This window comes from Maniola jurtina, chromosome 19 (assembly GCF_905333055.1).
Source record: "Maniola jurtina chromosome 19, ilManJurt1.1, whole genome shotgun sequence".
In the NCBI taxonomy this organism is placed as follows: Eukaryota; Metazoa; Arthropoda; class Insecta; order Lepidoptera; family Nymphalidae; genus Maniola; species Maniola jurtina.
The window spans coordinates 5290523-5304016 of NC_060047.1; the positions used below are offsets into that span (position 1 = coordinate 5290523).

The window sequence follows — 13494 nt, forward strand, 5'->3', positions numbered from 1 at the left end:
GCGTATAACATCTGCCCTCAAAGACGTTGCTTCGTGATGACCACGACAGCTCTGCCAAGATTGATACGACGAAGAAGAAGAAGAAGATTATTCATCGTTTAATAATACTACTTACCTACTTACGACTCGTAATGGCACAATTAGACATCACAAATTTTTTGTTATTATTACCTATTTGAGCCTTTCACGATACTTATAAACTATTATTTTTAACCAGCCATTAAAGGTTTATATTGAGTAGGTACATAATAATCAAATGTTGGTGACGATTACTCTTGTGTATTTGTGTGTGATATTACCTAACTACCTGATCCTTTGGTTTCTATACGGCATCGTACCGGAACGCAAAACGCTTGGTGGCACGGTTTTGCCGATGAGGTGGTAACTAGCCACTACCGAAGCCTCCCATCAGACCAGAGATTTAGAAATTATAAAATTCTAAACCTCTTCTGGGAATCGAACTCAAGACCTCCCACTTATAACACCACAGTGCCTACCACTGCACCTGTCTCAATGTAACTGAAACTCAAGTCTCAATAAAGTCAAAGTCAATATTTTCCACGCTCTTTGATCATTCACATAATCTTCGATTGTATAATATGTGTTGATGCGTGGATGATAAATTAAAGATATTTCTTCTAAAAACGAATTTATTGGCGCGCAGACCGTTTGGTTTTTAACAAAGAGAAGAGAACAAAAGAAAATTATAAAAACGTAAAATGACAATCTAGAAAATATATAAAGTTGAGGGTTGTTAAAGAAAATATGTTGTATGAACTGACATTTCAAACAGATAACAAATTTATGATTTTAGATAAGTAAGGTTTGAATTTAATACATGAAATATATGTTATGTAATTAATTAATTTATATTTAAAATATATACAATACAAAAATACATTAGGATAAACAATTATTTATGGTCTTTGTCAACATTAATAAAACTATTCGCAACAAAGTGCATTTGCTGAGAATAAGCTGTAGGCGCTTCAACATCCTCCCCTCCGTGGAAAGTGCAGCTTTCAACTTTCTGGATCATCACAGGTAAGTAGTGGACAAAGTTTTACGTATGGTCTTCTGAAGGTGCCTTTGGATGTAGTTACTTCAGCGACGCGGGATACTCCATCTGATCCAGGAAATAATCGGGAAACTCTTCCAAGCTTCCAGCATAGTGGAGGTAAGTTGTCCTCTATTAGTAGTACTAGATCTCCTTCTTTTAGTTTTGCTGAATTTGTTCTCCATTTTGATCGCTGCTGAAGTTCTGCGATGTATTCCTTTTGCCATCGCTGCCAAAAGTGCTGGCGAATTTGTTCGAGTCTTTCATAGCGTCGAAGGCGATTTGGATTGTAATCTTGTAGCGGAGGTGATGGCAACGAAGTAAGTGGACGCCCTATCAGAAAGTGCCCCGGAGTTAAGGAGAGGTAGTCGGTAGGATTGGATGTCAGGGGACATAAAGGTCTACTATTTAAAACAGCTTCAACTTGAGTGAACAATGTTCCTAATTCTTCAAAATTTAGATGGGTGTTACCCATGACGCGACGGATGTGGTATTTAGCGGATTTGACACCAGCCTCAAAAATGCCACCAAAGTGGGGACTATACGTGGGTGAGAATATGAATTTAATTTGTTCTTCAGTTGCAGAGTCAATGATAGTTTGTTTATTGGCCTTTAAAAAGTTGCCTATTTCCTTGGCTGCCGCGTTATCGCAAAAAATTTCCGTAGGTTTTCCACGTCTAGACGAAAATCGGCGTAGCGCTTGTAAAAAACCTTCTTTGGTTAGGTCACTGACAGCTTCTAAATGTAAACATTTGAATCTTAGGCATACGAATAAACACAAATATGCTTTGATGACTCTGGACCCACGACCCTTCTTATTAGAGATATAGAATGGACCAGCAAAGTCTATTCCCACAGTTTTGAATGGAAAGTCAGGTGTAATTCTTTGGATGGGTAAGTTACCCATTATGGGATAGATTGCTTTCCCTTGATGGCGCTTGCATGTTACGCAGTTATGAAATGTGTTTCTAGCAAGGCGTCTGCCGTTAACTGGCCATAATGATTCACGGATTGATTCAAGCAATAGCTGTGGTCCAGCATGCATATGACGAAGGTGGTATTGTTCGAAAATTAATTTAGTAAGATGATGACTTGAGTGTAGCAAAATAGGATGTTTTTTGTTGAAATCATAGTTAGAATTGTCAATTCTGCCACCAACTCGTATTAATTTAGCATCCTTATCAAAGAAAGGTGTCAATGATATAATATTAGAATTATTGCTAATTGGCTTTCCACTTGCTAATAATTTAAATTCTTTTGGAAAAGATTGTTTTTGAGCTATGGCACAAAGATTTGAAAATGCATCATTTAATTCTTCTAAGGATAAACTGCCTGTGAGTTTGTTTGTTTTGTGTCGTAGATTATGAATAAACCGTTTTATGTATGCAAAAGTTCTTTGTAATTTTGATAGTTTTGAGTAACGTTCAAATTCTATAATAGAATCTGGAATGTCTACTACCGCAGCTGAAAGGCTTTTAGTTTCTGGTAGGTTCTCCTCAACGCGTTGTGATGGAAGAACAGGCCATTCTGCTTCTGGTTTTTGCAAGAACTCGGGACCATGCCACCACATCTGCCTAGATACTATATCCATAGGAGTAATACCTCTAGAAATATAGTCTGCAGGATTAAGTGCAGTGGGCACGTAGCGCCATGAAGATATATCTGTTGTTTCGGATATCTCCACGACCCTATTCGCCACGAATGTTTTCAATTTTCGACAGTTAGTATTAAGCCATCCAAGAACCACTGTGGAGTCACACCAGTGCACCTGACGCGAAACCGAGCATCGAAGAGATTCGACGACGGTTTTGGATAATTTAGCCGCCAGGAGAGCTCCACAGAGCTCTAAACGAGGTATTGTAGTTGGTTTCATTGGAGATACTTTAGATTTAGAGCATAATAATTTTACGCTGATACCTTCATTGTTGATGGATCGTATGTAAATGCAAGCCCCGTAAGCACTTTGTGAAGCATCGCTGAATGAATGAAGTTCTATTATTGTAGGATTGTCACAAAGTACGTTTCGAGGAACTTCGAAATTCGCAAGACTTGGCAATGTGTTGGAAAATTCATCCCAAGCATGTTGTATGTCTCTGGGTACGGGATCATCCCAATCAATTTTTTGAAGCCACAGAGACTGCAATAGCATTTTAGGTAAAATGACACATGGACTTATCAAACCCAATGGATCAAAGATTTTGAATGTAAATGACAAGATTAAACGTTTGGTTACCTTTGATGATTTGTCAGGGATCTGGAATGATATCTGAAGTTTGTCATTCCCTGGAGTCCACCCAAGTCCTAAAGTGGAAGTGGAGGAACTAATGCTTAGTTTTTCTTCTGGATTTATGGCATTCAAAATTGATTTAGAATTGGATCGATATTTCCGAAGGTTGAAGCATCCAGACTTAAGAGTATTAGATACCGAATTTTGAATATATATCAGTTCGTCCTCGGTGTTAGCTCCGGTAATGAGATCATCGACATAGAAATCATTTTTAATTATTGTTTCGATTGATTTGTCTGTACACTCGTGTCCTAATTGCCAAAGACAACGTGTGCTTAAGAAACTTGAACTTGCTAGACCGTACGTTACGGTTTTTAGACGCAATATTTTAATTGGTTCCGATTCATGTTCTCGCCATAAAATTAATTGGAGATTTTGATTATCGTCATGTAATGCAATTTGCCGATACATTTTTTCGATGTCAGCTGTTAGTAAAAATTTATATTGTCTGGCTCGAATTAGAATAGCAAAGAGTGAATCCTGGATATTTGGCCCCACCATCAGAATGTCATTGAGCGCGTAGCCTGAAGGGGTAGGGGCAGATCCGTCATAGACGACTCTAATTTTCGTTGACTCGCTTGTCTCTTTGAATACAGCATGATGACACAAAAAATAGGAAAGTTCAGGTGGTGTAGTTATAGCAAGAAATTCTAAATGACCAAGCGCAGCATATTCGCGAATAAATTCGACGTATTGTTCTTTGATCTGCGGATTTCTCCTAAAACGCTTTTCTAAATTTAGAAATCGCTGCTTAGCCATGGTGTAGGAATCACCTAAACAATCTGGTGTATCAATGAGTGGAAGTTGAACACAAAACCTTCCACTTGACAATCGAGTGGTATTGGATACAAAATGTTGTTCACAGGCCTTTTCTGTTTTAGTAAGGCATGTTTTATTTGGAATCTCTTCAATGTTCCAGAATTTCGGTAATAGTTCATGTAGACTTTCTGTTTCTTCATTTTGTTTTAGTATTGACTTATTGCATTGAATTTTGTTGGACATATTGACATTTGTATAAATTGGACCGGCAATTATCCAGCCAAATTTTGTGTTTCTTAATTTTGGAAAACTCGGACCTAAGGTAAGTTTATCATTACCTAGGACATCCCAGAAGAGGTCTGCACCAATGAGGACATCGATGGACGAAGGAATGTCAAAATTAGGATCTGCAAGTTTCAAATTATTTGGAATTTTAAAACCTTGTAAATTCATAGGAGCAGCAGGAATCGAACCTGTCAACTCTTTGAGTAAATAGCAAGTCAAAGCAACGTTATAGTCTTGGTGTATTGAACTAATATGTGCAATGCAACTCTCAGTGATGAAATTTGAAGAGTTGTTGCCAATACCTACAACGTTAATTTTATTAATAGGCTGTGACTCGAGACCTAGAATGTCTTTCAAACGACTGGTTAAAAAAGATGATTGACTTCCGCAATCTAGTAAAGCGCGGACCTTTAGTGATTTGTTTATTTTAGGATTGCTAATTTCAACTATGGCTGTAGACAATATGACTTGATTGACTGGTTGTCTAGAAAAATTGACTATTGTTTCGGTAGTGTTTGTAGAATCATTGCTATTGGAATTAGACGGTGCTGTTTGATCACACAAAAAACTATTATGAAACTTCTTGCACTTACGACAAGGACCAAGCCTACAGTTGCGCTGATTGTGACCTAACCTGAGGCAATTTGTGCATAGCTTTAGTCGCTGTACGTCAGCTTTTCTTTCTTCTATACTCTTGGCCTTGAACTTAGCGCAATCATATATTCTGTGGTCACCTTTGCATATAACGCAACCTTTAATATTGTTATTTGGAGTTAGTGAAGTAAAAGATTTTGTTTGATTGCTAGTGATAGAATTCTGACCTGTAGCAGGGCGTGAAGAGGTGGATGATGTCTTAGACCTCTCCAATCTATTGCGATTAAGTGTCTCTAAAATGTCTGCACGATCTGTTAAAAATTTGTTAAATTGTGTAAGTGTGGGTATATCATCCAAAGAATTACGCATCTCTTCCCACTTAGTAAGTGTACGTGGATCTAATTTTGAGCAAATCATATGAATTATCAGTAAGTCCCAATTTTCAGTAGCTTGACCCAAACTGGACAATGCACGTAAGTTCTTAGTAACTGTGTCCACCACAAAGCGCAATGAACGATCAGTCTCGCGTGTCATAGTTTCGATTTTAAAAAGAGCATTTAAATGATGATTAATAAGTTGTCGCTTGTTATCGTACCTATCGCACAATAAGCGCCACGCGTCATTATAGTTAGAAGCAGAAACCTCAAGATTTGCGATGACACGAGCGGCGTCACCTTCTAAGTACGATACCAAATAATGAAATTTATGAATAGGCTTGATGCGCTCGTTGTTGTGTATAAGTGATAAAAATGTGTCGCGGAATTCAAGCCACCGAAAATAGGCACCATCGAATTTATTAATTTGCAATTGCGGTAACTTAAACTCAGCTTCATAGTGTTCGCGATGGCACTGAGACAAGGACGAGTTGCTTTGATCGTGACTGTCTTTATGACTATTCGATTCGTTAATAATAGTTTGAGCTATAGCCATACATGTCGCACAGTCCTGCTCAATGGCATCTCGTTCGTTGATTTCAAAAGCTATATTTTCTGAATTTAAAACATCGATTGAATCTTGCAACTGCTCGTATTGAACCGAAAGTAAACGAAATTTCTCTAATTTAATTGTTAATTCGGATATTTGAATTGCCGTTAAAATTTCTTTTTTAGAAATATTATCGACATAATTTTTAAATTTTGTGATACGGCCCTTAATTGACGTTCTTTTTGTTAATAGGCTCCTTAAATCGCCTTTGTTGTCGTTAACATTAGTCATTTTGTATAATATTTGTTACTCGAATGATTCCAAAATTAATAACTAAAATAATAAATAAATTCTCACGCTCCTTGTATAGTCTCTTTGGTGTCACCTGTGATCCGGCAAGCGCAGCTCAGCTCCGTGGAACGCGATGTATAGCTCGCGCCCGCCACGCCACGTCGCGTCGTGAGTAGGTGTAGGTACCCCGCCAAGCTGAAATCGTCGGCACACTGACCTTGAGTACTTATTTCAGTACAATAAGCAAAGGAGTTTTGATAGGCACTAATTTTGACTAGTTACGTTAGGTATAAATGTTAAAACTACAATGATAAACTAACAAACAAATTGAAATTGAATATTTTTACTAGTTAGGTAACGATAAATATGTATAGCGAGTTTAATTTTATAATATCTAATTGTTTAGAACACTAAATATCTATAAAGAGCCTCCGGCGCGAAAAAAAATAACAACAATAAAATATGATGCAATAGTTACTATGATGACGTAGGTACTTTGATTTAAAACTGTTTTATTTCACAAAATAAGGTGTTATTTCACTCTAATCGCAGTGTATTTTAATAGTAGCCTTTAAGTAAGAAAGGATTTGAATGATATTTTATAGGAATGAGTATTTAGGAATGAGATATTGATGGAACAAAAGGGGTTATGTGTAAGAAAAGTAGGGCACTTATCTGAATAGGCCGGCACGGATGCGAATGCTGATCGGTGCTGACTTCAGCGCAGATGTCCTCCAATTCCAGAAATACGATCACCTTCCCGGCTTGAGCTGCTCTGACCAGATGATTGTAACACGATGCTGGATCAGTATAATATTGTAGTCTTTGGCTGGATCGTCGAGTAGCCGCCAAGTTGCAATTGCGTATATCTTGATTATTGTTGGTCGTCTCCTTTTGTTTGAATGTTACAGGTTCGTATTGTTACATTACGGTCGCCAATTGTTGATGCGTGGATGATAAATTAAAGATATTTCTTCTAAAAATGAATTTATTGGCGCGCAGACCGTTTGGTTTTTAACAAAGAGAAGAGAACAAAAGAAAATTATAAAAACGTAAAATGACAATCTAGAAAATATATAAAGTTGAGGGTTGTTAAAGAAAATATGTTGTATGAACTGACATTTCAAACAGATAACAAATTTATGATTTTAGATAAGTAAGGTTTGAATTTAATACATGAAATATATGTTATGTAATTAATTAATTTATATTTAAAATATATACAATACAAAAATACATTAGGATAAACAATTATTTATGGTCTTTGTCAACATTAATAAAACTATTCGCAACAAAGTGCATTTGCTGAGTTGCTTTTTCAGTGGCATTATTTTAATGAATATACTTAGTAAGTATCGATCTGTCGACTTAGCAAGAGGTTTCCTAAAAGTGAGTTTCCCATTGCTAGGTCACTATTTAAGTAGGTCCCTTGGAATCCTAGCATCATATTGGATTTTTTTTACCTACTGGGATCAATATCTCAGTAGGTAAAAATAGGGCACATTGCTCCGAGATTAAGTATAGGTATGTACGTAGGTGTGTAGGTTTAAAGGTAGGGTATATTTTTTAATATTGCCTGTAATATAAATAATATGCCAAGGGAGTATTTAGATAATATCGCTATCAGACACGGTAACGCAATCGGGATAAATAAATTAGAACCAACAAAACGTAACGTAACCTATAACATTTGAATAACAATAATTAATATTAAATTATTACTTCGATTTTATCATACTTGTTACAAAATAATTTTGTACTTAAGTACTTCTCACAAAATCTATAGACTGTACTAAAGTCTTCATCATCATCATCTCATCGCTGGTCCACTACTGAGCACGGGTCTCTTCGCAGACTAAGATGGGTTTGACCATAGTCTACCACGCTGGCCGAGTGACTGACTTCGCAGTTCGCACACCTTTGAGAGCACTATGGAGAACTCTCCTTTACCGTTTAAGCAAGTGCTAATAATTGCATAAAACACACTTCATCTTAGACTGCATCATTACTTAACACCAGGTGAGACTGCAGTCAAGGGCTAACTTCTATCTGATTAAAAAAACATATCTCTGAAAAGTTAAACGTGCGTGGCCGAGATCGAACTCCAGACCCCCGGCTACGTCGTACTTACACGACTGTACGGACGACGTAACCTATAAGCTATCGCGGGTTTTTACCATGCAATAGTGAAAACATTTAAAAAGGCTTTAAAGGTAATATCACACTGAATATTATAAAGGCGAAAGTTGTGTGTGTACAAGTTGTATGTGAAAAGTTGTGTGTAGGTATGTGTGTGTGTGTGTGTGTATGTCTGTTACTCCTTCACGCAAAAACTACTAGATTGATTTGGCTGAAATTTGGAATGGAGATAGATAATATTCTGGATTAGCACATAGGCTCCTTTTTATCCCGGAAAATCAAAGAGTTCCCACGGGATTTCGAAAAACGTAAATCCACGCGTCGCGGGCATCGGCTAGTTTAACATTTCACGAAAATAGGTAATGAGTAATGACTATTTCAATACTTTCGCCATGGTTATTATCGTCTCAACCGATAGCTAACGACCACTAATAGAGGAAACCAGACCGAGTTCTGTGGAAGGATTACCACAGACCTCGGTCTAGTGCCGCTTGTGACCCTAAACTGCCCTTTAAATATTAAAATACTACCTACTTAGATAATGCTTGCGACTTCATACGCATGGAATAAATAGGTTTTCATCTTTTATCATATTCCTTGGGAACTCTTTGATTTTCCAAGACCAAAAGTAGCCTATGTCCGTTCCCAAAATGAAAGCTATCTCTCGTAATTTCGTTAAAATCGGTTAAGCGGATGGGCCGTAAAAAGCTAGCAGACTGATATTCGTATTTATGGATCAGTATGGATTGTTGGATTGTTGGTACGTTCTGAATGAAAAAAACCTTAGTATATTTTTGTAGATGCCTAAGTATTATTGTTTCTCTATAGAAGATATGGGCATATTTTGTTTTTCCATCTTAAATATTTTATTAATAATAATATTATGATTTTAAGCATTTATTACAAAGTCTTATTTTGTTAGAGCTTTTGAAAGCTTTGTGTTTTCTGTAAATGCGCCATCTAGTGATGAGTAGAAAAAATAAAAGTTTTAATAAAGTTTTGAAGTTGTCAAACTCTATGAAACTTCACACATTGAAAGTAAAAAATATTTTAATAATTAGCTACATACCTAGTTAGTTATAATAATGGACCTAAAATAATACTTTTAACCTACTCAAAAAAATGGTCATACAAAAATGTTCATGTCATTTTTTGTGCCAATGAAATATTATATAATATTGAAAATATCATTAACCGATTTAAAAGTAAAAAAGGAGATTCTTAAAAATGTCTATAATTCTTTTACTCCAGCTTTTGTGTTGTAGCTACTCCTATTTTTGTTCTCCCTAAAAAGAAAATTGTACATACTTTTTATAGATTTGCCACTCACCGAAAGATGGCGTTATGTGTTTTCAAAAGTAAAAACTGCTTAGAAAAAATATTATTATCTAACTAGAATCAAACAGTAAATCTGATTATAAATTCGCTGAAATATTTTTTTAATGCAAAATTATTTTTTAAGAAGTTATATCAGATGGGAAGTGTTTTGGCGCTACCTAAGTAAGTAGGTACCTACTGCAAACTTATAAGTAAAAAAACTGAGCCAGCTATCTACCAAATATGTTGATGCCTAACTAGTAGCTAGGGTACCAAACGATAGAATATTATGCTATGAATTGCGTACCAAATATTATTTATAGAATAATTGTTATAAATAACAATATTAACATAAATTAATATCTTATGCTCATTGTTACGGTTTCCACCGAAATCTCACGGATTTGTACGCAGCGATTTGCTTCCTCGTTTTTAATACGCACTGCTAGAATATGGAATGCCCTTCCGGCATGTGTTCCGGCTTTTCCCGCTAGCCATAATATTAGTACCAAAAGAAGAGTGAATAGGCATGCGAGTGAAGGTGAATGGACAAGCGCGCAGCGCGCTCCACCTTGGGCTGCATCATCTCCTGTTTGGTGTGATTGCAGTCAAGCGCAAGCCTATCAGTTAAAAAAAAAACAGTTATTACATATTACTAGATGATGCCCGCGACTTCGTCCGCGTGGATGTAGGTTTTTAAAAGTCCCGGAGGAACTCTTTGATTTTAAGGGGTAAAAAGTAGCCTTTGTGCTAATCCAGGGTATATATAATCTGTCTCCATTCTAAATTTCAGCCCAATCCGTCCAGTAGTTTTTGCATGAAGGAGTAACAAACATACACACACACATACACACAAACTTTCTACTTTATAATATTAGTGTGATAGTGTGATTGTAATACAATAATTATATTATTAAAGTTACTTCACATTAAATGTTATAGATAAATTATTATGCACGTAGAGGTTGCTACGCAGCTTTACTTTTTATCTTTTATTTCAAAACCGAAGCTCTACTCAATTACTGCCAACACTATTCAGTTTAACCCTTATCCTCGAAAAATATAGGAAAACGATTTCTATCATGTAATACAGACAACCTAAAATCCCTTCCACAGTGTATTAGATTTGCATATTGTACGAATTTCACATTAAAATGAACAAAACGGGTAATTCGGACTCAATCGAATTATCGTCAACGAATGTCACCGAAGTGGTATGAAGACGCGCTCTCTTAGAGCAATTATCGAGGGGTTTAGGAGGGGGTGGAAGGGGGTACACCCTCCCCATTTGACCCCCGGCCGCACAATTCGCCAGATCATCTTTACCCTACCTTTTCTGATGAAGATATGTAAATTCGGTGCCCGAAATAGTTTGCCGAATTGGCGCGAGCTAACGTTTTAGTTTTGGTAACTAGAATGGGTTGGTTATACAGAAATTTAATAACGTAATTTAATAAGGCAAATTTTTTGGCGAAATTACATTTTACCTATCATCATCATTATCAACCGATAGACATCCACTGTGGACAATGGACATTGTCGCTTGTAGTAGAGTCTTTCTTAAGACTAAGGGTCTTCAATGAGTGTTTCCTACCAGTGATGACGTAGGTGTGGTGCAGAAACGTAGACATTCACAGTTGGCCTCGTCTGCAAACTAAAAGTCACTCAGCGCGCTATGGAGCGAGCTATGTTGGGTATCACTCAAGGGGATAAAATCTGTAACGAGAAAATTCGCAGAAGAACAAAAGCGACCTATATAGCTCAAAGGATTAGCAAGCCAAAGTGGCAATGGGCAGATCATGTCTGTCGTTGAACCCACGGCTGATGGACAGACGTGTTCTGGAGTGGAGACCGCGTACCGGTAAGCGCAGTGTGGGACGACCTCCAGCCCGCTGGACCGATGACCTGAAGAAGGTGGCGGGGAGCGGGTGAATGAGGAAGGCGGAGGACCGAGTTTGGTGGCGCGCTCTTGGAAACTCCTATGTCCACTGCTGTGGATGCATACAAGCTGACGAAATGGAATGGAATAAAATGAATTTGCGCGGTCACTAATAAAACGAGACCGGTATATCGCTGACATAAATCTGTCTCGTTTTAACGCTTTATAACTATCAGCTTTAAAGGCACTAGCGTGTAGCACGCTCGTCTGCCGCACTCAAAAGCACCCAACGTAGCGAAGATCATTATCTAGTAGGAAAGTTAGGTACGAATCCAGTTAGGAGCCGCCCCCTCCCGCGGGCCGTAACTTGCTATAACCAGTTTAGGAGTTTGGCTTAGTGCACCTGCGATACAACCTTAACTACTGCTAGACTTAGGTACTAGATGTTACAGCTCTGAGTGTGTTCATGGCTTAATATTAAGTTTAGCATTCATAGTTATTATTATAGACAGTTTTATGTTTGATAGGTAGGTACTTTTTCTTATGGGCTTCATAAGAAAACTCAAGCTCAAAGCTCAACTCAGCGAGTGATGGAGAGAGCTTAGAGTATGCTTGGAGTTTTTCTACGTAATCAAATCAGAAACGGAGAGATCCTTAAAAGAACCAGAGTGCCGATAGGTATTATAGCTAAGCGGACTACGAAGCTAAAAATGGCAATGAACAGGGCACATAGGTCGAAAAACCGATAGACGTTGACTTCCCAAAGTGCAGGAATGGCCACCTTCCGGAAAGGAAAAAAATCCGAGTTCGTTAACATGAATATAGTTACAATATTAAAATATACCAAGCGAGAGAAATACAATTTCACCATATATCAGCGTTTATTAAGAGTCAGGTTTTAGTTTTTTCAATAATAGTTTGATGGAGAGTTCAATTTACAGTGTTCTAAAAGATATGAAGTAGTACCTAAGTATTTTTTTTGCCAACTTGAAAGGAAACAACGTGAATGAAAACTACTGAATGAATTCTATAAACACAGAGAACGTTGGCAAAGGTCATATAATTGTCTAGGCAAAATATCGAGTACCGCTTGCGTAAGACAAAAATATAACATCGTTTAAAGGCGAATGTAGAAATAGCCAAGACTCCCCTCCGGTTGGGTTTAACGCTCAAGCTGCCAATGGGGTCACGCGGGCCCACGCACTACGCACCCCATGTCATTCAACCTTTAAGTTACACTTTCTTTGACTATACTAATCAATCCGTGAATATACCTAGCAGGCAAGTGTAAATTAAAAATTTATAACACCCCCAACAAGTGAAGGTTACAGTAACTAGAAACGAGCTGATAACTTTCAAACGGCTGAACCGATTTTCTTGGATTATAGCTAAGAATACTCTCGATCAAGCCACCTTTCAAACAAAACTGTTTTTCGAACTGTTTTTATTATTTATTTTTTATTTTATAAGGTTTACTTTTGGTTTTGGTGCAAAGGTGTCTTGATTAGCCATATAAAGTTGCATCTACTAGGTACAAATAAAAAAGTATCAAGTAGGTACTTACCTACTGCTAGGTATAGTGTTGTAAAGGGAAATGTTGTACCAAAGGTCAAAATCTTTAATTAGCATTGAAAACGTAACAGACAAACAAACAGATAGAAAGACACACTTTCTCATATACCTATAATATTAGTGAGGATTTGATAGAGCCATGAAAATAGGATGGCTATTAAAATATCCAGAGTAGAGCATTGTATAATATTTTATAGGCTATTAATGCACACAATTTAGTAAGGTCTAACTTTGTTAATGTAGCAAGCATCGACCCTGCGATAGTCGGACTACGCACATAAAACGCGACTACGCACATAAAGTGTTTATCTGGACACGCCTTAGGCACGGGACGATTTGCGCGTGGTTCAAGTTATAAGTAAAACTACAATACGGTATGGCGTTATTCAA

The 13494-nt window shown here is 37.2% G+C and overlaps 2 protein-coding genes across 2 annotated transcripts; both read right to left on the reverse strand.

Annotated features, from left to right (window-relative positions):
- Window positions 1-635: 635 nt before the first annotated feature.
- On the reverse strand, window positions 636-2647 carry LOC123874853. Its single transcript, XM_045920380.1, has one exon. The coding sequence runs from the start codon at window positions 2625-2627 to the stop codon at window positions 1023-1025; it is 1605 nt and encodes a 534-aa protein (XP_045776336.1). The 5' UTR covers window positions 2628-2647; the 3' UTR covers window positions 636-1022.
- Window positions 2648-2764: 117 nt separating this feature from the next.
- LOC123875303 lies at window positions 2765-4346 on the reverse strand. The gene is made up of 2 exons (XM_045921054.1): window positions 3291-4346; window positions 2765-2902 (listed from the first exon to the last, which is right to left on the reverse strand). The coding sequence occupies exons 1-2, from the start codon at window positions 4344-4346 to the stop codon at window positions 2765-2767; spliced, it is 1194 nt and encodes a 397-aa protein (XP_045777010.1).
- Between the last annotated feature and the right edge of the window lie 9148 nt (window positions 4347-13494).

What these genes read in the sequence shown, in the direction of transcription:
- LOC123874853 (XM_045920380.1), bottom strand. Translation starts at nt 2,627, where the DNA reads ATGTGGTGGCATGGTCCCGAGTTCTTGCAAAAACCAGAAGCAGAATGG.
- LOC123875303 (XM_045921054.1), bottom strand. Translation starts at nt 4,346, where the DNA reads ATGTCCAACAAAATTCAATGCAATAAGTCAATACTAAAACAAAATGAA. An exon ending in TCCCTGACAAATCATCAAAG is followed by an intron (nt 2,903 to 3,290) that starts GTAACCAAACGT and finishes TACCTCGTTTAG; the next exon opens with AGCTCTGTGGAGCTCTCCTG.